The sequence below is a fragment of the Pholcus phalangioides genome, unplaced genomic scaffold (assembly GCF_987345545.1).
Source record: "Pholcus phalangioides strain wild (caught in Gottingen) unplaced genomic scaffold, Ppha-v1.0 ptg000039l_1, whole genome shotgun sequence".
Taxonomy (NCBI): domain Eukaryota; kingdom Metazoa; phylum Arthropoda; class Arachnida; order Araneae; family Pholcidae; genus Pholcus; species Pholcus phalangioides.
This window is the reverse complement of record NW_028301625.1, coordinates 13,381,169-13,408,818: the sequence shown is the minus strand read 5'-3', so window position 1 is coordinate 13,408,818 and position 27,650 is coordinate 13,381,169. Positions and strand designations below refer to the sequence as shown.

At 35.2% G+C, this 27,650-nt stretch overlaps 1 protein-coding gene across 4 annotated transcripts in view; it reads right to left on the bottom strand.

Moving 5' to 3' along the window:
- LOC149065606 (twitchin-like) overlaps positions 1-26,289 on the bottom strand; it is an 834,903-nt gene extending 808,614 nt beyond the window's left edge. For 3 of the 4 annotated variants that reach the window (XM_089253452.1, XM_089253454.1, XM_089253453.1), the window contains exons 1-3: positions 25,987-26,289; positions 18,583-18,981; positions 15,610-15,631 (exon numbers count right to left, since the gene is read on the bottom strand). In XM_089253452.1, the coding sequence (XP_089109578.1) occupies positions 15,610-15,631; positions 18,583-18,901 (341 nt within the window). In that variant the 5' untranslated portion in view covers positions 18,902-18,981; positions 25,987-26,289. Of the gene's footprint in view, positions 1-9,972; positions 10,461-15,609; positions 15,632-18,582; positions 18,982-25,986 lie in introns of those variants that run through there. The other variant, XM_089253455.1, reaches the window with a different exon arrangement.
- Between the last annotated feature and the right edge of the window lie 1,361 nt (positions 26,290-27,650).

The following is a 27,650-nucleotide window of genomic DNA, read 5'->3' as shown; positions in this document are numbered from 1 at the left end:
GATAGGTCACCTCGTCCACTTTTATACTCCCTGAATACTCTTTCCTTTTCAAGATAAAGGTTCCGCACGCTATCCGTGAACCATAGAGGGTGTGATGTACAAACACGCTTTTTTCGAACAAAGGGTATGACGTCGTGCAAAACAGAGGACAGCTTCGTACTAAATTCTTCCCATTGACTTACCACCCCTACTGATTCCAACCGGTCTTTGAAAACTTCCGCTAACCTTCTTCGCAAAACATCAAAGTTAGTTCTCCGAAAACAAGGAAGACAGACCCAAAGCCCTGTCTGCTCCTACCCAGATTTGTGCAAGCCATGACAATAACTGATGACCTATTGGCAATGCCGTCTTAACGCATGGGCCCACCCGGGCACGGCCCGTGTGCCTCAACAGAAGAGGGCGGCCTCACAAAAATGAGATCCGGTTGAAATTTTCTAGGATTTGCCAGGTAGGACCTCCGAAAACCCACTTGGCCCGGGGGCCCATGATACTCTTAAGACGGCCCTGCCTCTTGGGACAGTCATCGGTCAGCTATACATATGGAATACAGTGCAATGCATGAGCAAGACATGTTATGCGAGGCATGTGCAGAAAAAAACTTCTAAATTTTCTCAAACATGGGCTGCGTTCAATTGAAGCAAAAACATTCATGTCTAGCACCGGATGCTAGACATGAATGTTGGTCTGGTCCGTTGAAGCAAAGTTAATTCATAGCAACAAGTGTTTTCTATCTCTCAGGCTCCTTTCTGATGATAATTAATACGAAGAGTTGAACAATTTTAAAAAGAGCAACTCTTTTGTTCTCAATGGCTAAAAATATCCAAGTTCTACTGAATTTGGCCTCTGAAATTTGCGCATAAACTTGAAACAATGATGAAATTGGCAGGAAATGGCAGGAAAAATTGAAAAAGGCATTTTTACAAAAAAAGTTTGAAAATAGGCAAAAAGAAGGCATTTATGACATTTTGCCTAAACTTCCGGGCTGTAACAATTAATAATGGAAGATACCGTATTTTAATGTGTATAAGAAAACCATTTTTGCCAAAAATTGTAGCGTTTCTTATATACATGGACAGTATTATTGATATATATCTTTTCAAATTTTTTCTAAATTTATTATCCCGAAAAATTAGGGGGTTCCTTTCTTCCTTACATTAGAAGAGATATATAATATTGTTCCAGATTATATATAATATAATCTGGAGGAGATCAGAGCCGCACTTAGGGGTGTGCGATACAGGGCCGTAACTAGGATTTTTTCCGATGGGGCAAACATTATTTTGCCACCCCTACAACTTTAAAATTCGATAATTTTGTAATGGTGTTCTTTGTGCCCACCTAAAACTGCCGCCACCCAAATTTTGCAGCCCGGGCAGTTGCCTCCCTGCCCCCCTCTAGTTACGGCCCTGGTGCGATCGCATCAGGTCCCGCGTTTTGGGGGGGAGGGAGCATTTACGGTAACAATTTCTTTCATAAATTCTCAATTTTCATAAATTCTCAATTTTCATAAATTCTCAATTTTCATAAATTCTCAATTTTCATAAATTCTCAATTTTCATAAATTCTCAATTTTCATAAATTCTCAATTTTCATAAATTCTCAATTTTCATAAATTCTCAATTTTCATAAATTCTCAATTTTCATCAATTCTAGAATTCTTCATTTCACATCTAGAAAGAAATAATTCTGGAATTGTTTCTTTCATAAATTATGAATTTCCACCAATTCTGGGAACTGCTTTTTAAATAAATTTTAGAATTTTCATTTTTTTTTTGGAATTCTGAATTTTCATCAATATTGGAATTCTGAATTATTTAAACTATTTCTTTCATTTATTCTGAATTTTTCGATTCTCCTCTCCCACAGAATAATAATAATAATCGGTGCGCTAAGGAGCACCGACATTATAGAGTCGCCTCTGGCCCCGCTATTATTTTCGCACCGGGCCCTGCGTCTGCTAAGGGGTGCCCTGGAGGAGATGTATATTACACCTCCTGTATGGGCGAAACCGGCCCTCTGCAAATATGAGGCTAGGGATAGGGTTTCTGTCCCGAGATTCCACACCTACAATGCAATGGAATTCCCTGGGATTCTGAAATCATTTCCCGGGATTCCGGAAGAAGAATGAGGTTGAACCAAATCACGTTTTTGGACTGTATTAGACATGCCTAAGAAATTTTTATCACTAGAAGCATGCATTTTAGAAGCTGCAATCAATAAATTTTGAATAAAATTGATCGTATTAATAGATAAATTATTAAATTAATGAATTACACACTGTATATTTAACCCCATAGGCGGCATTGACGAAATATCTCGTCAATCTGTTGCCTCTTACTTTAGCAGCCCAGACATTTAATAATGTGGGAAAAATTTCCATCAATTTGTCAAACAGTGGGAATGAACAAATCACTTGAATTCCGAATAGTATTTTAGGCTTAAAGCACTGTTGGTAATTGGCGAGATACATTCATCCTTCTCCCCTCCCCTTTCAGACACATTGACCAGGGCCGTCTTAAGAGTATCGTAGTACACATATGAGCAATTTGAGTAAATTTAGAGGCATTTAATAACAGATAGAGAATCAATATTAAAAAGTTATTAATACTTAAAATTTAGCAGGTAATACCGGTATCATTGAGTATTGATTCATCACTAATGTTCGGATTTTCTGAATGGAATGCGGTCTACCATTTTATTCAAATACAAATGCCACAACAGGCAAAACGCCCAGCAAGGTGGCTGAAAATAGATGCCCATAAAAAATATGGATGTCAAATATAACTAAATACAGCAATCCAAGAGCAATAATTGCGGAAAAAAAACTAATACACACTAAAATAAAACTAATTATTATAAATCATTTTAGATATATAGATTCGATAACCATATTTTTATGGGCATCCTTTTTCAGCCACCTCGTTGGGCATTTTGTCTGTAGTGGCCTTTGTATTTGTGTAAAATAAAATGTACTGCTCATATAAAAAAATTATGGTTGTCTTATCTAAGTGTCTTATCTCTAAGTTGTCTTATCTTTCATCAATACTTGTTCTTAATCCTTAGTTTTATTTTCCTTCCGAGGCATCACCTGATGCTGCTCAGTCAAGTTTCCAAGGCATATTATTTCTATACAGGGTGAACGCGTGACATGCTCTGCCAAACGGAACGGAGAGTCCAAATGAAACATGAAACACCCTTCCAATCCTGTACTATCTCGAACCGATTTCAGAGTTATGATGGATAATCGATTATGGAAAAAAAATGCATCAAGTCTGAAAAACCCAAACTTGTGAAGTTCCGGAGAGACTTGCACAAAAACTAAGCACATATTTGGAAGCAACAGAAAAAATCCTTTAAAAAGTGACACCAATTTCATCGAAATATCTGGATTTAATGGAAAGCAAGTGCTGAAAAGATTAGTGAAGTTTAATACTAATGGGAACTCCCCTGACCTAGCCTGTTGGCCATACAGGTACTTGTAGAACAGACGTCATCATCCCGCTCAGCACTCAGTAAGCCAGACGGGCGAGACGGGAAATAATTCCCCGAATCTAGAGCCGGCGAGAGTCTGGTTCGAGGGGTGCCAATCCTCTAACGGCCGTATTCACCAACACAGTTTCAACTGCAATCGCAGGTTAAACGATCAGCGATCGACACGGATTGGTTAAAATCCTTAATTAAACCAATCCGTTTCGATCTTCAATCCTTTCACCTGCGATTGCAGTTGAAACTGTGTTGGTGAATACGGCCGTTAATGTCCGGCGTGTGGTTTTTGATTATGGCTACAGAACCAGAGTCGCTTACCCCAGGGCTTAGTGCGACGTGCACTACGCTAATAGAATTACCTCCCCGTATCGACCCGGAGAACCCCGGCCTGTCAACAGTAGGGTAAAGCTAACCTGTCTCACGACGGTCTCCCAAAATAGACTGACAGCAAATTTAAATTAAACTGCTTTTCAGTCACGATCAGATTATATCAATTTGGAAAAAACATATTTCATATTACTACAAATTAAACTCGTAGCCACTCAACATCTAATTATAATATAATAATAAAAAAAACAAATCCAACCAAAAAATAAACTGACCAAAAGCCACTCAAAATGCAAGACACTTACCCATTAGCCTCTTCCCCTTAGGGGAAACCCACGGCAGGAAAACTTGTAGTCCATTTTTAACTTTTTTTCAAAAGAGCCCGGTCGGTCCGGCTGCACGTAAACATTTTAAGACGTGTGAACATCTACATAATAAGCACTGTCTGAGGTGCTGTTTTCCGATTGGTCAAAAGGTGATCATGTGAGACTTTTGGAACTTTTTCTAAATGTGGGAAGGAGACAGAAAGTATAGTGTTTATGATTTGACGGCAGTCGGAATGGAAACATAAGTTTAGTATAGAAGAACTTCAAAAGGCTCTCGCTGGGAGATAAGAAGTCAGGTCACGGATTGGCAAAAGGGAAACAGAAAAAAAGAAGTGCTCGATTCTACGATTCATTATAAAGAAATATAATTCCTTCGACGATGAATTAATGGGTTTGATTCATCGGATATCAGCCCTACTAAATACACATACTACAATATTTAAGATATATAGTTGACTCTTGACAAAATAACGGTACCACTTTTAAAATTGCATAGGTTTTCATCACATCCCGAAAGGTCCTAAGGCCGGATTTTACACCCCTACTAGTAAATTTATAAGTGGTGTAAAAAAAAATAATAGTAAGATTCATTTTTCCGGGCAAAAGCCTTAGTTGAATAACTTCACGTTCAGGACTAATACTTGTCACCTTTTCTGTGATCACATAGCCTCATTTCAGAATTCGCAATTCTGCTTGAGCAGCTTGTTGGGAGGAAGTAATATTGGTTTCGTCGAAGGCGGCGAGCCCCGAAAAAGTCTGAGAATATCACGAAGACATGAAAGTAAAGTTTTGAAAATCTGGTTCGAAAGACTACTGCTCATTTTTGATTCAGTTAGCCTCATTATGACAGACACTATAAATCCCGTGAGAAAGCCTGGCCTGGGGCCCATTAAAGATCCCAGTCTAGAGGATCCTGCTGCTGGATGTTGGGGTCATGGCTCGCAATCTACGCACGGATAAAAAACCGAAATTGTCTTGACAAAAAACAGGATATCAACAACAGGTTGAAGTAAAGAAACGAAATAATGTGGATGACTCTCTCGTCAAATCGGAATTGCTACAGCCCGTGGATAATTATGAAACATTTAATTATACAGACCCACAAGAAAAATAAAAAGTGGCAACACAACGGTAAGTTGTTCATAATTTGCTTCACGTTATAATTGGTAGCATATCCGGCCCAGGAAAATCATACGGCGTAAATTAGCTCAGAAATAAAATTGTAAAATTTTGAAGAAAAAAAAAAGTAATAAGAAAAAATGAGTATCTCTCACTATCTGCCGTAAAATACTAAACAACTCGCACAAGCTTCTGTAGCGACCATGGCCCCCACATCCTGCCGCAAGATCCCCCCCCCCCAGGCTGTGATCTTGGCCCTTAGACCAACCTTTCAACAGCCCTTCTATATAGTAAATTTTTAGTGTGAAAAACTAAAAAATTACAAAAATTGTCGCAGGCAATGTTCGGGCTGGAGCCCTGTCATCCCAACTCTTGAAGAGTGCCATGATAACGGCAGAATACCTCATCGAATTTTTTTGGGAGATATATACCTCTTTCTATTTTAATTAGTGTTATCTACAGTTTTTATTTCTACAAAATTTGAAGAACAGTGAAAAAAAATTTTCATCTAGGAAAATTATTCATAACGAATTTTTACAATCTCACGTTTGAAGAAAAAACGCACGTGTTCGGAACACGTAATGAAGGGGCAGGTAAGATTACAACCAATATAGAGATAAAGGATGCGGAGTGATATCAAAAATTGGTACAGCGGTTTATTTTCATCAGGACCCAAGTTAGAATGAACAGAGAATAGCACACGCATCCTGTCTTAACGGTGACGAATACATTTTTTCGTTATGGATCCACACCTGTTTCACCTGAGAGTCAAATCGCCAATTTCCATCAGATACATATTTCGTGAATAAAATCATATTTAAAATAGAAATCAAAACACCTGTTAAATCAACTGGTGCGTCGGTGTATCGCGTCTCTTTTGGGTACCACAAGATTCTGGAAACCCTATCCAGTCAGTGTTTCTCAACCTTACTGAAAACAAGAACCAGTGAAATGTCTGAAACAGTTTGACGACGAAACAGTTGTATCACTTTTATCCATTCCTGTATTTTTCGTTGTTCAGATTTTTTTATACATTTGTCCCGTTTTTTCAGCGATACTTATTTGAATTTGTAAAAGTAAACTTGAGTAATATTGAGTAATATTTACTCAAGTCGGAATACATAGCATTTTCATAATATAAATTATATTATTATAACTATAGCATAAGTTATAAATATTCATCCCACATATTTGTCAAGTTTAACTAATTGTCCGCATTTTTTTTGGAATTTTGATTACGATTGGGGTGATTGTGCCTATACTTCTGGCAATGTTTTGGTGACAATTGGCGATGTCTCGTATTTAAAGGATTATTTTATATAAGATCCCAGTTTACCGTATTTTTCTTAATGAAATATGGTCATCAGATCATTTGAATATTTTTTGTTCAATTCGGATCCATTTGAGATAAGATGCCGAGCTCTAGGGAGATATACGGCCGTAAATTTTGTGTATAGACAGTATTAATGACAAAAATCCTATCCCACGAAATAGAAACAGTTTCAAAGCCTAAAAGTCCATGGATTAAAACGGTTTTACTGTATGGGCCATCTAAATCCCTGTGATTGTCTCCATCGATGACTTTTTTTTAGCATCGAAGATGATGAGGTACGGCAGCGGTTCTCAACCTTTTTTGATTCGAGGAGCCCTTTCTGGTATATAATTTCTATGACGGAGCCCCAATGGCCTATTTTTGATTTATTCATCAAAGTTACTGATTTATTTTTGTTAATTAAAAAATATTTATAATCATTTTTTTCTTCAAATTCACTTTTTTTTATTTCCCTCGAGCAGCGGTTGAGAACCGCTGAGGTAGGGATTGGCAATGACTGTTACACTCTAGGATCACGTGACCGGTCGCACTTCCTTGAAGCTTATTCTATATTGACTGAAAGAAAGGCCGGTCTTGTATTTCAGTGAGCGAGAGAAAAGGAAGTTTATAAAGGCAAAAGCAAAACAGCATATCCTTTAACACATTTTCACAACTCTGCAGCCACACTAGGGAAATATTCTGTTATAATGACATGCTAATGTCCGATGTAAACTACAGCATTGTATATGATCGGATGTCATACAGAGGCTGCTTAGAATCGTTCGTTATACGAGACCCAGAGAACAAAGAAACATTTACTTGCTTCTTTTCTTTTGGAAGGAAAACTTTCTGAATCAAAGACGCTGTAATTTCATAATCCAAAATTAAAATATTCAGTTCTCCACTAAAGCATTGGAAGCATCGGAGTTTCAAATTCTAGCTAAGAAAGTCACAAACAAAAAATCTATGTGTGTGTGTGTGTCTAAATCTACAATCAGTCGTGCAAAATGTTCATACATATTTAGTTCCAAAGAAAGGAGTAGTTTTTCAAACGATATATTAAAAAACTAATCTGGTTTTATAGAAACGCCTATTCATTGAATTGTAAGGGATGGATGTCTTGAGGGTGGGAGTTAAAGAAGATGGGACGACTATCACAACTCTTTGTCTGTGAAACTAGCAGAGAAAGTTGAATCCTCACCCCCCCCCCCCCACATGATCTACTTGGCAATGAATGAAAAGCGGAACACACATGAGAAATTGGATTAATTCCAATGTTTTTATTTCCAGATCACATGTTTCGAAGGTCAGACAAGATTAGGGGAGCAAAGACATCTTGAGAATTCTGCCAAATAGGTCACCATTTACTGCCACGTTTTTTTTGTCGACAGAAATTGCGCAAGAAGACAAGCGGAATTCCGGGAAAGGATAGCGGAAAAGCCATAAGCTAATGAATAGAAACTTGTTATTATGGTTTCGTTTTATAGTACAAATAAGAGGAAGTGTTTTTTTAAGGGTTTTTATTACTGAGCCATTACATTCTATCATCTTGGGATAACGTCAAAACTTAACGGAAGAATGGATATCTGAATGTCTAAAAACTTCATTCGTAAAAATGTAAGTTATGCATTTCAAAAAGTTGGTCGCTAAAGAATGATCCTATCAACATTAACATTGTCTTATGTACAGTGTTTAAAACAGTGATTTTCTCAAACATCTCTTCTGGTACACCTAATCTTATTGCCAAAATTCTGCTGCACACGTGAAACATATATTATAGATTTATCACACGTAAGTGTCTAATAAGATTAAACTGCATTATATGACTATTAAATTCATGGCATTCATGTCTGACGCCTAAAGATATGTTGTCTGCTATTATTATCTTTCATTTTCATAAGGAACATTTCCCCTTTTGCTGCACACCAGTGCATTAAAATATTCTATATTGAAATCAAAATATAGTGTAAATAACAATTCCCACGAGAGGTTTTCCTACTGTCTGGGAATATGAGTCGCTGTATCGTAATTTCAGTTTATCGGATGTTATTATTAACCTTTCAGAGCATTCCACGTTTCTTTCACTATGTTAATTTACCATTTTTTCTCACTGTTCATCTACCATTTTTTCTACCGCGTTTTAAATTTAGAATTTACTTTCTACGGACTATGCATTGAAAAGATGCATCAGAACTTGAAGCTAGAAAAATTCGGTAACTCAACATAAAGGTCATCAACCAATAATCGTATTCGGTGATACTAAATAATTATAAGATTTCCCCTATTCTGCACAAGAGTCTTGACAATGGAAATCGTCAAAAAAAGTCGTAATATACAATACTGTTTCATTTACATGCAAGCCTCAGGAGGAAGTCTAGGCTGGTTTCTAACGATCTAGACTAAGATCAGCATTAAAATGAAGTCAGTTGAGTATTTCAGCACATTTTGTGAGAACCGTCCTAATTATAAAATCAATTTATTATTCAATTCATAGAGTAAATAATGATTTCTCGGTCCGTAACGAAGAATTAAAATAATTAAACTTTTAACGTTTATGGACTTGCAACTTCATTTTTGTTTTATAACTTTGAAAAAAAAGAGTGAAATTTTCCGGATTGAAAGTATCTCACTCCAAAGGTGTGAGAACACAGCTCTCCTTATCTCTTTTACACAGTCCATTTGAAATTAAATATTTCTCACTTGAATGCTTTACTTTATTTAATCACAAGAAGCTAGCAAGAAAATGTATCGCTATTATCCCACTCCTTACGACATTAAATGACAACATGCAATCCAATCCATGCTACCATCCATATGGCCAGACACCTTTAAGAATTGATGACTTATGACAAAAGAATAATTTATGATTTTTTTTTGACGTGGGTGGAATGATACAGTTGCAAACTTTTAATGCCCTTCTAAAAATTTTCATAGTCACTATTAGATTTCCTATCACATTTTAGACTCCAATTCTAACATTGTGTCCCAAAGCTTAAGTTGTGTCAAGTAAAAGTTGGAGCTTAGTAATAATTGATTGAATTGAATAATGAATATTGAATAATTAAAAAATTGAATAATGATAATAGTTATAAAACTGTGAACACAACATGAAAGATGCTGATGGTAGTTTCGATATCGACGCCTCAAAGTATTCTAACATATGATGCAGCTAATACTTATTTTGATTGGGAGGAAACTGAAAGCACTAGAATTCTTCAAGTTGTATTGAAAGAAAACTTATATGTAAACGATTTCTGATTTCAACCATTCATCTGCTTAAATCAATTCAAGCGAAGAAGTCACAGAAACAGGAAGAAACTGAAATTTCAAATTAAAATTGAAACTTGCTTTGATGTAAATTGAATATTTCATAGGAAGCATAAGGTAAAGTTTTCTACTTACGGTGTCCCCATGTGGACCGCCTGCTATGGTAAACCAATACACAGGAAGTACTAAGCACACACTAGAATATCCTTAGGCAATGCAGCACCAATGAATAAGAACGTAAGTCACTGTCATGTTTAGAGTTATCCTAAGTGCGTTGGTGAAAATCCTAAGTCGTGTCACTGAGTAATCCAATGAGACAAACAGGCAGACTTATCGGAGCAAGTGATCAAGAATTCGAATGCGTATGCGTAGATACCGAGTTCGATACAGCGGAGTATTCGAAGCGTAATCTTCGGTTCCTTCAAGAAGGTCATCAGTTTAAGTAGTTTGCAGCGGATGGTACTCTTGCACGATAGGGGGCGTGAGTGTCGTCGAAAGTGTATAGCGCCATTGTTGGGATCGGGGGGTCGAGCTCAGCCTCCGTTTATGTACTGGAAGCCAAGATGCTTGAACAGGCAATCACTCTTCTCAACACTGCTCTCTTTCACAAGTTCTCAGTTTCATATTTCGACAGCTTCTGCTGTTCACGAGCAAAAACAAAAAATAAAAAGCAACATCATACAGTTCACAATGCACGTTATCACGCTGTCGCGTGATCAGGTCCTCTCGATGAAACTAAGCTCGTTAAAAAGTCAATTGGCGGGAATCGTCTTGACTATAAAAAAGAACTATGTTTTAAAAGTATTCAAAATTTTTATTGAAATAGTAGTTTCATACTTATTAAATTTTCTATTCCGTGATGCCTGTTCCTTCAGAAAATTTTAGTTTCATACTAGTGTTGAACCAAGCATTTACTTTTCAGGTACGCAGATATAAGCGATATTTCCGGAGTACGAATGAATTGGAAATCTTCCGCTAATACTCGAAAGAGATAAGATAGTTGAAATTTATCCAAAACTAAGAGAGTGAAAATCATGCTAATATTTTCAAACGTTGCAAGAACGTATTCCGTTCAATATAATTTCCCGTTTTTTTAAACTTTAATGTTCAGATAGTAATTTAAATGCATTGATATAACTTATTCATTCACATTGTGCATAATCATCATCTCAGTTGAAAATATCGTTTGATATTTCGTTTTTGAAAGATCGTATATAGATACTTCTATTTAGAAAGTGGCGATGACTTCATTTAATTTATCAATTTAGTACAGAAATATTAATCTACTAAAACAATAAAAGAGTATTTGAAACAAGCATTAAATTATACAGTAGAACTGAAAATTTTTAGTATGTATGTCGTGATAAAAGTCTGATATTCAGCAGGTTTTCATCGTTTGTCTGATTGATAAAGAAAACTATTTTACAATTAAGTTGGGTGTCGAACTTTCCCAATGTTTAGTGACTTAGTCATTTTTAGCTGAACTTCTGTGCTCTTTGCACTCATAATAGGTTAATGGCACTTTCTCCCTCGATTTAGATGCTGTCATCATTTTCTTATAGCTAAGTTTCTTAAGATATGATTTGAGTATTGTTTTTGCTCTTCTCCGTTGATTCAGAGATAAAATCGCTTCTTAGCAGGACTAATGCGAAGTTGTTTCGACTCTATCAAAACGTGAGTGAAAAGTCATTAGCTTTGTGAGAGTACATTATTACTTTTCATTGTTCTTTACTTGTGGGGCATCTTCTTATTCTCTTTCCGACTCCTGGGAGAGCTTCTAACGATGGAAAAAACAAATTTAAGACTTTGTTTTGGGTTGGGTTAAGGAATCCAAGAACATATGTCACACGATTTTGGATTATTTGTTACACCTGTCGTTAAGGGGAATTCCCTGTTCTATTTATTGAGCAGTGGCTGCTGCCACTCCTGCCAAATGCACCATCATTAGCAACGGACCGCAGAGCAGTAACATAAAGAACGTTTCTTTCACCTTTGTTTTTACTTTTCTTTTCCTCTTTTTTATCCTACCAAACCCTTTCAACTACCGGCTCGGGACAAAGGCAAAACACAACAACATGTTGAAACAGAAAGATCTTTGAATACTTATTTCCTTTTTCCATGTTCTCGGTGGATCTTAAAATAGAAATGAGAAATAATATAAGCAGAGTTGTTTATGCCAGGGTTAATGGAACTCTAGTAGCCTACTGTATATTTTCTATCCACTTTCCTTTTTTTTGCTAGCAAATTACTTGTGAAAAAGAGCGTCCACTGAGCGTTCAGACTTTAAAATATTTGTTTTTTTATTGCCGTAAAGGAAATAGAAATATCACGATTCAGACTTACATGAAAGACCAATATATATATAATATGCAAGCAAAAATTACCTCCAAAAATTACGAAAACCTCCGTTTCGTCCACTCAGAGTTCAGATTTTTTTAATTGATTAATTTTTCAATTTAAAAATATTATTTTTTTAATGCCGTAAAGGAAATAGAAAGAGCGCGACGGTTCAGACATTTGACAGAGCAATACTCGGTGAAAGACCAACATGTATTCTGTAAAATGCTTTCACTGCAATATTTATTGTTTTACAGTGAAAACATAATACCTTTCATTTTGGCACGGCGTCAGAATGCAATTTACACCAAAACTAATAATAATACTGGAATCGAATATATCCCCCCCCCCCATGCCAGAAACATGAATGCGTAAATTTCACTTTTTTTTATCAGCTGGTTGGATCCTTTATTTTGCTATCTACGTTTTGCCAAAAACGCGAATATATATCCCAACGAAACACGTTGAAAAAAGAAGAGGAAAATAACCTCCATATAGAGTGACATAGGTAGAGTAAACATTCAAACGTCATTTCCCAAGTTCCTTTTTTCCCCAAAATTTGCATATTAATGTTTCTGGCATAAAAAGGGACGATATGTAGATATCCGATTAATTTCGGTGTCGTATCAAAAAATTCCACTACATATATATAAATGGCCATTAACGACGATATAGTGTCACACGATTTACCGGGTTTAACATCAATGTATCGGCATTTGAAAAAAAAATGGGGATTCATTTTTTTTTTTTGCATGCGTTTTCAAGTATGGTTAGAAATCCTTCGCTCAGGAACTTCCTATGAAATTCTGCTTAGGGCAGATCTTAAAAAGATCAACTCGATCTTTTGAACCCAGATGGCGATGAAGCAACTAAAAATATCCTCAAGTGAAGCAAACCACTTACTTTCAGGCGTTATTTTAGAAACCTTATCAAGGTGAAGAGTAGAGACGTCTGATACATAGCCATATTTTTCTTCTCTCAAAGAAGTGGTTTCACTCAAGTGTATAAAATAAGCCTGATACCACAAAAGTGGATTCAAAAAGAGCGTTCATTTTAGACCCTACTTATGATGGATGAGTTTTTTGTAGAAGGAAAAAAAAGTCGTTTCCAAAATATATTCACTCAGAATAAATTTTATAAATCAAGATAAATTAAATTTTTGACTCGTACTCTCATAACCAGGGCCGTCATTTCAACTTTTCCCAGGGGGGGGGGGCAAAGCACGTGTACTCAACGTATGTATATATATATATATATATATACACATACACCATTTTTAGTGTATTTTCAAAAGCCGGGGGGGGGCAACGGCCTCCCCCTGCGCCCCTAAATGACGGGCTTGCTCATAACCTATAAATAACAAAAATAGTAGTTCGGTTTATGAAAACGGCTTGATGTTAGTTTTCTATCTTTTAACATTATTATCTATAAACATCTGCGAAAATTCCATTGATTGGACATTCTGCTAACAAAATTCTCCAAACCTTTTAACTGTCAGAGTCACTTATGATATTTAATGAAGCTGGAACAGTTTTATTTCGACATATTAGATACTCAACAAAATGCCTCTTTGCTCACTGAAATATATGACGGCATTCTTCAAGTTCATTCAATTGAAAAAAATGGACCTTGTTTGCATGAGTAATAAACCATTATCAGTTTCAATGTGAATACACATATCAAGTACTAATAGCTCAAACAAGGTGAGTATGTATTCCATTTATGATACGGAAACAACACCTTTCTTCACTCCGTGCTAAAAATAGTTGCTAATAAAATAAAGTTTTCCATCATCTCTATTTACAGTACGTAATTCAAACCATTATGCAATGGAATTCATAACAAGCTTTTTATAACCCGACAGCTTGTTAGAAAAAGAGAAACCAGTATTTTTTTATCATTGGAGAAAACAGTTGGCAATAAAAGCAATAACAAAGACAACAACAGGGTTTGGAGTCTTTGACTCAACGAATGCTCAAGAAAAAAAAATAAAATAGGAAGCCAGATTTAAGGGAGAGGTAGTCTTGGAGTTGTTAAAGGTAGCACCAGCATCAGCAGCAACAACCGTTATCCAAGGTTCACCCACGCTCCAAAGATGTTAGCGTAGGATGTTGCTATTTTTAATAGCTGCTTTCAAAACGCAATCTAAAGTCTTTATGAGAACAATGAGTGCGTTGCGCGCTCTGATAACTTTTTGGCATCCTACTCCAAGGACTGGGATTTCTAGGGGAGAAAAATAAAGTCGAGAAGAGAATAGCTATAAGAAAAACTACAGGTGGGGAGAGAGGGGGAGTAGATAACACACCAGGTACCGACATTGCAAAGAATGCTTTTTCTCTTGTAGGAAGAGACTGAGATCGAGCACCACACTAAGACAAGTCCCTTCCGCCTTCAAAGGAACCAACAACTATGGAAAAGGTGGGAGGAAAGAATGGTGGAAGGTAAACTGATCTTCGAGGAACTAAGAATTGTTCTGTCTCTAAGCAGCGAGAACTTCCAACTGGAGTATCTCTAAATAAATAGACATTCCATCATTTACAGAGAACGTGAATAGAATGCTTATAGAGGCAAGTTTCTCCAGTACCAAGCATTATTCCTCCGCGTCGAAGTGTTTTTCTCTTCTTGTGTTTCTAAAGATAAACAATCATTGATTTTTGCAGGGATGAAAACAAGAATGACAAAAGCCCTTAACTATTTAAAAGGAAAGAGAGAGAGAGAGAGAAGAATTGGTAAATACCCGTGGTTTCAAATATACACAAAGCCAATGAGGACATTGTTATTTAGAGAGAAATTTCCGCAAACAACTACCTTCTTTATATTTACTCTAACAACCCAAAAAACGAAAGTTAGAGGGTTTCATAATATTTTTAAAATATTCATAATGATTTTATTTTTTTAAGCCAACAATAAGGTATAAATTCAAGCGATATATAGTTTTAAGTAAATTAATGTATTCAATTCAATAATAGATTATTCGTGATCAATTAGAATTCAAGAAAAGTGTTATTTGCCTATTTTTAAAAATAAAAATATAAAATACTATTCGGTATCATGAATTGCGAAATACAATCAACAAGATTAATAACACCCGTATATAAAAATACAAAAATTTTAAAAAAATTCTAAGAAGCAAATATATATAGATATTTGCGTTTAGTAATTAACCAATTAATTTTTTGCATTTTTAAATCTTACATTTGCATCAGAATCTTGTTTGTGAGTTAAAAATGTTTGATTTTTTTAAATATTTATACCACTTTCATGAAGTGAATAAAATTTTAATCCATTCTAAAAGAATGTTCATTATTTTGCAGCATTTGCAAGTATACTTTCAGACTACGTTATGTGCACGTTATATGTACATTAAAGGTATACAGTACTCGAAGAAAATGTATAATACTTTGCATGATACATGTACAAAAGAATTTCACTTACTAGTCGTGAGGCTCATCAGCGGCTGGAAAAATATAAATAAAAAATAAATTAAGATATATATTTTAAAAAAAAATTATATATATATATATATTTTTTTTTTTTTTCTAATTTAGAATTGTATTAACTTTTTAATTTTTATCTATAAATTTAGTTTTTTTTCTTCAAATTTCTAGCATGCTTTAATCTTTTGAAAGTTTTTGTATATTTTTGAACCTAAAAAATTTTAGAATACTAAGCATTAATATGTTTTTGCCGTATTTTAAAAAAAAATATATTTTTAAATTTTTATGGATGATTTGAATAAACTGAAACTGAGTAAAAGATAAATATCCGATTTTCGGATCCTAACGTGGAAAGATAAAATACTGATTGCTGATTATTCAAATGGAAAATTTTAAAATAATAAATAAATATTGATGATCACAATATTCATAGAATTTTCATCAGGATGTAAATTCATTGTTCTTAGTCTGTTGGGTGTGATGTATCAAGTATTTCTTCTTAGGGAGAACATTTTTCTAAAAATGTCTTATAAAATGAATAGAAACCGTTTTATACCCGCATTTAACACCACTTTTTCCCAACTTTCCTTCGTTTTTTGAATTCGAATATCTCAGTGAATATTACACTTGGTAACGAGGAAGTTTTCTTAGTTGGCATCAGGAGAGACAGGGCAACAACTTTCTAATTGGGTTTTTGGGCACCCGGGAACTGTATAAAAAGTTAATTTTCCTATTTTAATAACTATACATCCCCTTGCAACATGAATGACATCTCTGAGTACTACACGTTATTTGGATACTTTTTATAACTGAAAGTAAGGATCAACAGTTCACCAGTAAAATGCCATACGCCCTGTTACTTATGCATGTATAATATACAGGGTGTATAGGTGTATACAGTGTATATCCTCTTCGCTCATTTTAAGGGTTTTAAATGGTTTTTATAATGATTCTTTTTCCAAGTTAAGATCCGAGAGAGATACACAAATGTGTACCAAACTCAAATGTTTCTAGTAAAGATATCGACCAAAATTAATTATTTAATCAATTAATTAATTACTTAATTTTTTTCGTTTTAAAAGGGCATTTTGAATTACAATAAATACAAATCAATCAAAAAAAATATTTCTAGTACAGTCGAATCCCGTTACAACGAACTCCAAGCGACCAGAGAAATCACTTCGTTATAACGAAATTTCGTTATAAAGGAATTCCAGATTTTTGCATTGTTCCTATGTAAACTTATCTAGTGGATTAGAAAAGTGTTTGTTAAAACGAGATTCGACTGTTGTAAGTTTTGGCTCAGGTGTGGAGAGGTTAAATCATGCTTAGAACTTAGACGAGAGAGAAAAGCAACAAGTTTGAGATTTCAACAATGTTGAGATTTCTATGATCTTCAGAAGTCAAATTCGGGAGGGGGGGGGGGGTGCACAACCTCCCCATCTTTAACGAAAATCCCACCTTTTTTTTAGTCCTTAGCAGAGGATGGAAAAATAATTTTTACTTAGGCATAATAATTTCTTCACTAACGAGTTCTAATTTTGGCGCAATCGCATTCCAAGTTTGATGAGTTGGTACTTTCGCAATTGACTCGATTGCTTGTGCCAAATACGCAGCTGAAGGGTTAGTTATCATAGTTCTGATGATTCGTAAGTGTTTTGTTTTCAAAAATATCATTCAAAATTATTATGCTTGGATGGTATTACACGCAGGTTGAGTGGTCATGCAAAATTTCTGAAAAATAGTTTTTTAGAATTTGTTTTTAAATCAAACTCTATCATATTTCAAACTCTACTGATTCATTTTTTTGTTTTTAGTTTAAACATACCATGCAAAAATGAATGAGTTTTAAGGAAATGAAGAAAGATTGAGTATGATGAACGGAAAGATTTTCTATTTTTGAAATGGCACAAGTCAAAAGTTGTGAGTTCGCAGGGGAAAACTGCCATTAAAATGTCATGTCATGTGCCATCTCCTGTTTTTTTGGGTCGCATATGAATCTATTTATAGTGATAACGGGAATCAAAAATGACAGTTCGTTTAGCCATCGGTGCATATGGATTGTGTCATCGAAAATTTCAAGCCTCTACTCAACTAAACAAAAGCGACAACTTGAAGTTTGTTCGAATAGTCGATTCTACTAAAAGCTTTGGGCTTATAGTGGAGATGGTAGAGAACGGTTGCAGCTATTATTAGATATTGTCGTCATTTGCCTAGTTTTGAATCCTCACCGAGAGCTGTCAAAGTTTTTGCCAGATCCTTGATAAACGACCTACGTAACGGAAAGCTTCGGGAATGCTATCACAATAAAACGTAAGAATTCTTTCGGAAAGGAGAATTCGTCTTCTCAAATTACTCAAATATCTATGACATAATCGATTATTATTCGCAACTGACCAATAAAAACTACGTAAAACTCTTCAAATAATCTGCCAATTTTATAATTAGGTTCTTAATGGAAAAAATGTACTTGTGAGTGGTAAATTCAAAATTAGGTGAAATTTTAGCAAAATAAATACTGTATACGTATTGACACTCGGGGGTCAAGTAATTTGAGTCATGCAAATTTTTAATATTTTTATAGTGACAAAATTGAGTTATCTGATTGTTAAGTTGATATTAAACGTGTTGAAACGAATATCTCACAGTTTCAGGATATAGACATAAATCTTTCTCTATATGTTGAAAAACGATTTTTATTTATTTTCTGTTGATAAACACCAATGATATACACCAATACTTTTGACTGTAGAAAATGTAAGGCTGGTCATCTCCACCGGAGAAGCTACTACGAGAGAAAACAAGTCGCGGAGGATCGCGGAATAAGTTGCGTGTATGCGTAAGACGACTATAGTGGTCTTGCGCATACACGTGACTTGTTATCGCTCGTGGTAGCTCAACTGGATGATCAGCCTAATGCTGTAATAAATAAGTGTTTGAATTTATTGAAATTTATAGAAGTCATACTTACGACTGAAATTCAAGTTGATCGAGGCGGAGACTTCGCCTTGTTTATTTTTGGCATTTACTTTGTATAGCCCAGCATCAGTTTCAAACACATCATTAATTTCCAAGCTGATATTATACTTATGCGGGGTTATTTCTTTCATTATAATGGCCGTTCTGTGGTCATCATGCAAAGCTTCGTCTCCTTTGTACCACTGTATGGCCGATTTCGGATTCGATACGAGTTGGCATTCGAAAACCAATTTATTACCATCATCTTCTTGACGAAGCGTCGGCTTTTTAGTAAAAGTTGGGGCAACCTCGTCTTCTTCGACGACCCCCATTTCGAAACTAATTAACTATATCACCCCCAAATCGTGCAGGGGATTATTCCACAACCAGTTGATGATTAAGCATGCAAAACCTAAAAAAAACAAAACAATAGAATATTTAAAATATTGCAAAGTGAAACAAAACTGAAATATTATAAACATTGAATTTATTTACAAAGAATTAGTTGAGATGATTGTACGAAAAATTGGTTCTTACTTTTTTAAAAAAAAACATTTATTAGCACTTGATAGGCAAAAACTGAAGCCCATATTATACAAGGGTGCATAAGAAAGTCCCTTTATCCTGGAATAACTCGCAAACCGTTGATTCCAGAAGCAGGCCCGTTATTTAGGTGGGGGGGGGGGCATATATATATACACAAATATATATATACATACATTGAGTACATGTGCTTTGCTCCCTCCCCCCCCTGGAAAAAGTTGAAAGCAGAAGACGGCCCTGTCCAGAAGCATACTTCCAATTGGAGAAAGTATCTAAGTAACGTGTAGACCTCAGACACGTCATTCATATTGCAAGAGGTTGTATAGTTATCGAAATAAAAGAAAATGTACTTTTTATTTGGTTACTCTGTCCTAAAAAAACCAATTAGAGAAAGTTGTTTCCCTGTCTCTTCTGAGCGCAACAAAAAAAATTTAATGTTTTTAATGCAATTTTCACTTAGATATTTGAATTTGAAAATCGATGAAAATGAGAGAAAAATATTATATGAATCGCAGAATGAGATTGTCCGCTGGTTTACGCTGTTCCTTTCTTTCATTTTCAGTGATTTTCGAATTCAAATATCTAACGAATATTTCTCTAAAAAACATAAAACTTTTTGTTTGGATCAAGAGAGAAGCCAACAACTTTATAATTGGATTTTTTTTAGAACAGGGTGACCATTTAAAGAGGAAATTTTTTATTTCAATAACTATACAACCCCTTGTAATATAAATGACGTATTAGTTAACGTATTAGCTAACGTTAGACGGGGGTCCAAACGTTATTTGGATACTTTTTCCAATTGAAAGTATGCTTCTAGGATCAACGGTTCGCTTATTATTTTATGATAGGATTTTTCTATACACCCTGTATATGGCATTTTACGGAATCAAGTGCGTGTTTTTTGGTGTGTATCCATTTTCCGATCTTTCAGGTTCCAGTTCAATTACGTATCCGGTCACGTAAAATACAGTGAAGTCTTCATCAAAATTGTTTACTCTATTTACAATATTAACCCACTGAGGCAGTGGTTCTCAAACTTTTGTCACTCGCGGCTCCCTTGCTCAATTCGCGGTTTATCTGTGACTCCCCCGAATAGTTTGGTAGATATTTTCTCATTTAAAAGAATCACTTCAAAGTATAAATAGGCACACAAATCAATATCTCCAGCTTGCCAAGATGCATATGATAAAGGTTGGCGACGGCCCTAGAAGACGCGACGCACACTTTGAGAAATACTGCATTAAAGACTGAATTTTTTTTTCTGCCTTCAATTTGTTCACCACGTACTAGATTGTGTGAATGGATTTTACGGAATGTGTAATATAAGAATACAGACAAAAAAAAACAACTCCGATAGACCAGAGAACCACATACAACGAAGATATAACGAAATTTCGTTATAAAGGAATTCCAGATTTTTACATTGTTCCTATGTAAACGTATTTCGTGGTTTATAAAAGTTTTCGATGAAAGGAGATTTTTCCTATAACAGTATTCTTTAAAACGGGAATCGACTGTAATTAAAAATTCTCTCTGTTCGTAATGATTCGAACTATTGTTATTCACAAAAAAACTATAAAACTTTTATTTCTTTTCAAATATTTGGATACAGATAATGAAAATGAATGCTCTGACCATATAGTGACGCTAGTACTTAACCATTTAAGCGGTAATTAGAAATCACTAAAACCCCCTTCAAAATGCCATATCTTTTTTAATGAAGTAGGCTTTCTTCCGATTTTCAGCAAGCGCAAACTAAGGGGGTTAGGGAAAGGATTTCTCCTGAGAAATCATTTTTACGAAATATCTGGGTATGAGTGGCATAAAAGCCTTCACATAAAAGCCTGCTATCTTCATATAAGAAGAGCTTTTATGAAGACGAGATATCTCGTCATTGACACTTGAAGGGTTAATAGGGGTGGAAAAACTATGCAAGTACGCATTAGCAAATGCATGTGTAGCTTTTTACATGCAAATTTCTACCACAAACCCACTTTTTACATGTTTTGGGTAAACAGGTGCAAAAGAGAAATCAGTAGGAAAATTCAATTATCTGCTTAGGGAGTGTTATTAACACTATGTTTAAAGATGTTGGAAATGCGAAACGCAGTTAAGCGGATTTATCCTATGGAACGGCAGCCATTTATGAAATTTCGCACTAGGATCCGACGGGACTATAAAAAGTATCCACTTGATCGGTTTATCCTCTTATCAAGTATCCACTTATAGAGGTCCGACTACATGTATTAGTTGGCAGTTCTATTATATACGGGGTGTCCTGTAAGTGATGATGTGACCTTTATCTCGTCAACCGTTTTTATAGAAGTATGGTTTTAATTTAAAAAATGCTCAAAATGTGTTCAAAAATTACTCTGTACCAGTTTTGCTAGTGTGTCACAAAATGAAAAGTCTCAATTTTTACCCCTGTTCCTAACTTCCAATTAGAAAGTTGTTGTCCTGTCTTTTCTGAGTCCAACAAAAGAGATCTTATGTTTTAACTGCAATATTCGCAGAGACGTTCAAATTTAAAAATCGGAGAAAAAGTGGGAAAGACAGCATAAATGTGGTAAAAAAAGGAGCGTTGCCTGTTAGTTTTTGATGTTGTTTCCCAATTTTTCTCAAATTTTTGAGCTAAAATATTTCAGTGAATATTGCAGTTAAAAACATGGGATTTTTTTTGGGCTCAGGAAAGACAGGCCAACAACTTTCTGATTGGAAGTTAGAGGACAAGGGGACCGTTTAAAAAGTTATATTTTTTATTTTGTGACACACACTGTATTCTCACTCTTAAAACTGGTAAAGGGAAATTTTTGAACGTCTTTTGAGCATTTTTTGAATTGAAATCATACCTCTACGACAGGTGATTGATGAGAAAGGGCCATGTGAGTACTTACAGGGCACCCTGTATGTTATATATAAAATAACATATGCTGACTGACTGATTCATCATTGCCGAGCCGAGACAGCTGAAGCTATAAATATGAAATTTGGTCAGCATTTTAATTTTGTAATGTAAAGACTCACTAAGAATGGATTTTTCAAAATTCATCCCCTAAAGGAAGCCATGGGAGAAAGGGGGGTTCAAAGTTTATATGGGACAATCATCGCTGAGCCGAAGTCGATGAATTTATAAATATGAAATTTGGTCAGTAGTTTTATTTTATGATGTAAACACTCACAGAGAAAAGATTTTTTAAAATTCATAAAATAAGGGGGATTGTTCAAAGGTTACACGCGGTAATCATCGCTGAGCCCAAACCGCAGAAGTTATACATATGAAATTTGGTCAGTATTACATTTTATAATATAGAAGACTCACCAAGACGGGATTTCTCAAAATTCAACCCCCAAGGGTCATAAGAGGTTCAAATGTTGTTGTTGTGTGGAGGAAATCATTGCCGAACAATTTTCAGATTACTAAATTCACATGAGCGAGGCCTAGAGTAACAGCTAGTGTTACTATAAAAATGATAAATCTGTTGAAAATGTATAATCGTTGGATATTACATACATTGACAGACCATTTCGGTGAATTATCACCGAATACCAGCTCGTATTGGTGAATATTATAAATCGTTAAGAAATTACTCGAATTTACAGGACATTTTTGCATAAACTTCAGTGTACGGTGATGCATTCGGTTATGTTGGTTAGGTTTGCTCGTGTTGTAATCGGGAAGAAAGCCAATATTACAAGACTGATAATAACCGTTATGTTTATCTTCTTCATTCTTATTTTAATTTAACTTTTATGCCAAAGTATGTGTAGTACACGTATAACGCGCAAAAGTGTGAAGTGGTTAGATAAAAGTGATAAATTTCTCCATATTTATAAAACATACCAACTATATTTGAAAAATATGCATAGTTTCCTTCAAAAGTGGCAAATGTCATGAAATTGATCAAACTCACAAAGGCGAATGATGATTATGCATATAATAACGTATATAATCACCTTTTTTTACCAGTTATATAGTAACATATCTTACATATAAATGTGACAGTATGTATGTTCTTTATACAAATCTACAATTTTAGACCGATCGTCGCCAAATTTTGCATATGTACCAAACAGGACCGGGATTGAACCACAGGCTACTTTAAAAGTTCGTCAGAGATGAGCAAATGCCCGAAATGGGTGAAAAACCGTCCGACAACAATGGTTCCTGGGCCCCAACAGTCACTTTCGGAATCTTTACTTCGGTTGTCGTGGTTCCCTAACAATAAGTTTTAGACATGCATATATCTTTACAATGGTTTGTCTCTTCTTTGATGCTGCCAGTATTATATATAACAGTTTATTCCTTTATAATGGTTTGTCACTTTTTCAATCCTCCCAGTAATTGAAGAAAACCCGGGAAGCGCCGGATATTTTTGCTAGTACTGTATAAGTGAAAGAAATATTCTGCTAACCCTAACATATATATATTTTTTATAACAAACTAAACAATATGTGCAATGAATCTGTTAATGTTGCAATTATTTTTTTTCATAAGTCTTGCTTTTATTTGTCAGAAAATTTCAATTGATGTATATTTTCGGCCGAGGAACTTAAGTTAGAGAGAGAGAGAGAGAGACATGAATGGAATGTGGAATTAATATGGACGTGAAAGAGTTTATCCCGCATCTAGTACAAGTCAATCTTCGGTAATCAAATTAAGATAACTAATACCAAAGAAATGAGATCATTTTGCCACATTTCTTTTAACGTAGGCTTATTTGAAAAGAAAATATTAATGCTACAAATTTGTACTTGATTGCTCTATTCAAGTGAAAATACCATTATACAGTATATGTCTACAGAGGCGCCGACGTGAAGAAAACATTGGAGGGGCTGAACGTTGCTGGTCGTCCCGTATATACGGCACTCAAGCACATACGCAGTAAGAGGAAGATGCATTGCATTGTTTTTTCAGAAATTATTGGTGGGGGGGGGGGGGGGGCTCGGTGCCTTTAAAAAATTTATTGGGGGCCCAAATGGTAGATTCCGGCGCCTATATATGTATATATTTTCTATAAACACTGGAAGACTATAGATTTTAGTCACATATTAAAACCTGCATGCTGACTGCCTATGCGGTTTATGGATGAAATACTGTAATATCCGATCTATGTTCAGCGCAATATTTCAGAATCTGAATAAAAAAAAGTTTATTTTAGAAACTTATTTAACACCTGCGTTACGATGGCGAATGTTAAACGTCCAAGAACAGCCTCCCCCCCCCAAAAAAAAATCAAGATGGAATGGTAAGATCAGAAAAATGGCAAAGTATCAGACAAGAAAATTGAAAAAATTCAGAGGAGCGCATCCAGCACAGGATTGAAAAAGATTAATGATGTAATATCGTTATCACATTGTAAGAATCAAGTCAAATTTTAGAAAACTTCCTTGTTTCTATAATAATATCTCAAAAACTATAATGAGCATAATCACAAGCCACACAAGAAGACGAAGAAACACTTCACCCATTGAGATCTACGACACCGTGTATTAACGGTTATAAAGTGAAAAATCAATCAAAAAATTTTGATATGTGCCAATAAATACTGTCATTAAATACGTATTACAAATTTACGTATGATGCCTAACTGCCAATTGCCAAATTTAGTTTATAACCAAGTGGTCGAGAGCTGATTGTAGAAAATTCCAAATTTGAAGGTACCAAGTCTTGTTGAGGTGATGTGTAAAAAAAATACTCGAAATTAATGACCTAACGCACAGATTAATCTGTAAATTAGTTTGAAACATTCGAAAAATCGAATAATTTTAGATGAATGAACTTCATTTAAATATATTTTATATAATATTAAATTTAATGAAACGGGTTTATATGAAACTAACAACCAAAATTATTATGGTATTCGGAGATTGAGAAGTTTATTGAGAACCCAACAAAAATAGATTCGCAAGGAATTAACATTTTATATATGCAGTGAAATATTACTCCAAAAAAGTTACGCCAACCAAAACATTTACATAAATACACATTTCATTTATCGAATTTTTCCCACTCTAGGTGACTCAAGATCACACAACAGCGGAAACTTACCATACTAATTACGAATTGGATTTTCACCTCTCAGTATTGACCTTCATAAAAGTTTTGACTAGAACTGGAATTACTTACTGTGCTATAGTTTAGCGCATTCGAGTCCTTTATTTTATTACACTTTTTTGAGAATATGTATCACACATTTAAATACATTGAACATTTAATATATATATATAAAATTTTACATAAGGAGAAATCAATTATTTGACTATATGAAACTGATATAACATGAACATAAAAAATATACAATCAAAATAACAGAATGCATTTGAAAATTTCTCCCGGAAACAAGCATGCCGAAACAATTCAGTAAAGGACAGGGTTTAGGTATACCGAAAAAGGTCAATTTAGAAGAGTGGTATATAAAGAGGGGGTCTAAGCGGGCTATAGTCCAGAGCGGCAAGTTCGGAGGGGTGGAAAATTTGGGGGAAGAGTAGTCAAGAAAATTAGACTAGAATGGAAGAAGGGCGGTGAAATTTCTATAGCCTACAGGCGGCAAAATCATTAAACCGCCTAATTATATACGGGTATCTATATACTTATTAACTACCTTTTAATAATATGCTTTCAGTTCTACAGGTCTTAACGTAGTTTGCTTAGTTCTGTATGAGATACTGCGATTGCTGAAGGGTGAAATTTCGGTTAGATGTCGCGATGCCAATTTTGATCTCAGATTCGACTCAGATAACGAGGCTGACATTCATCGCGTCATGCACGAATTCTGCCACTTGTAACAATAGCCAAAAAATCTGACAAAAGCCTCCCACTTGAAAACAGCCACGCCTGCGCAACAGGTCATATTAGTGACATGGAACTTACCTAGAAGCCAAGGCCAAGATGAGGTGGGAGCTCTCCAAGACTTGCAAGAGCTCTGAGAAGAGCCGGCTGACGGCCTCACACCTTTCTACACGAGCAACGACGCGAACTTGTCTTAGCACTCACTGCCTAGCGACTCAACTAAAATCGGAAAGGGAACCTTTTTCAACTCGTGGCACTAGTTCAAAAGAATCCGTGCGCTGCCCTCATTCCTTCGTTTAAGGATCTTAGAAGCTTCCGTGTCTACAACTTCCTTCCTTCCGGGGACATTGAAAAAGATCGAGAGGAGAAAAAAATCTGTGTAACGTCTCGTAAAATATCGGAAAATGCCGAAATTTGTTGAATTTATAAATAGGGAAGAAAAAGAAGAGAGAGAGAGAGAGAAAAAGAACGCTAAATTTTTTTTTTCTTTCCCTCGAAATTTTTAAAACGCGCAATGTCACGTCTTAAAAACCTCAACTATTTTTAGTTTAGTCTGGGGAGGGCGATAGTGAAGACTTTTTTCTTCAGACAGTTTTGTTGCGTCATTTCAGGTAATCAACTCCGGACATTTCCGGTTATCAATTTAAGCAAAATATTTTATCCATGCATATTAAAAAAAATGCGATAAAATTTTTTTCTCCATGCTATTAGGGTTCGTAGTGAGAACAGTAAATATAATGAGGGACTTGACATTGTAGAATGGAAGTTAACTATAGAATGTTTACTAATGGAATAGATATGGGAATATTGGGTTTGAGGCACCCCACCCCCTTATTTTTGAGCCCTCCCAATATTTCCTATAACTTTATGCCTATGTTCGTATTAAGACGTGAAATGGGCTAAGAATGGGCCGAGGGAGGTGAGAGAGATAGATGGAGAGAAAGAGAGAGAGAGAGATTTTGACACAACTCATCTCTTTTCAGTGTGTAAATTGGTAGTAAATTTCGTCATGGTCATTTGGAAAAAAAAAACCAAAGAAATGCATCACTTGTCAAAACATTTAAGTTTTACCACAGGCGTAAAGTTATTGGAAATATTAGGGGAGAAGGGTGAAACATGATATTTCTATAGGTATTATGGAGATGGTGGCAGATATTTTGTCACCATCCTCCCATTCTAGACTGACTTTTTTTGACCAACCATTCAACGAATTTGTCGACGATCTAGACTTGCCGCCCTAGTCCGCTTGACCACTATGTAAATACGTCTCTGAGTTTGGTCAGTAATGTAATTGAAATGCATAGTTGGTTATACAAATGCAAATACAAATATAACGCGCAACAGGCAAAATGCCCAACGAGGTGGCTGAGAAAAAGATGCCCATAACAGATATGGATGTCATGCATTTCAAAAATACAGCAACCCAATTTAAAATTCAATTAAAAACAATATATATATACATGGTAAAATATTATACAATGCCCATAAAGAATACTTATTGTGTCTTATTATGTCTTATTCTACGTATGGAGAGCTTCTCGATTTACCCCAACATGTTTATCGTATTTCTTTTTAAACGTGTAAATTGTGTTACCCACCTCCGGGGGTAAGCTATTCCATTCATTAACAACCCTATTAGAGGAAAATTCCCTGAGATACCATAACCTCGCATTGCCCCTTACCAATCGATACTGGTGTCCCCTTGTAAAAGCAGTCGACTGACGATGTACTCATAATTCGTGCTC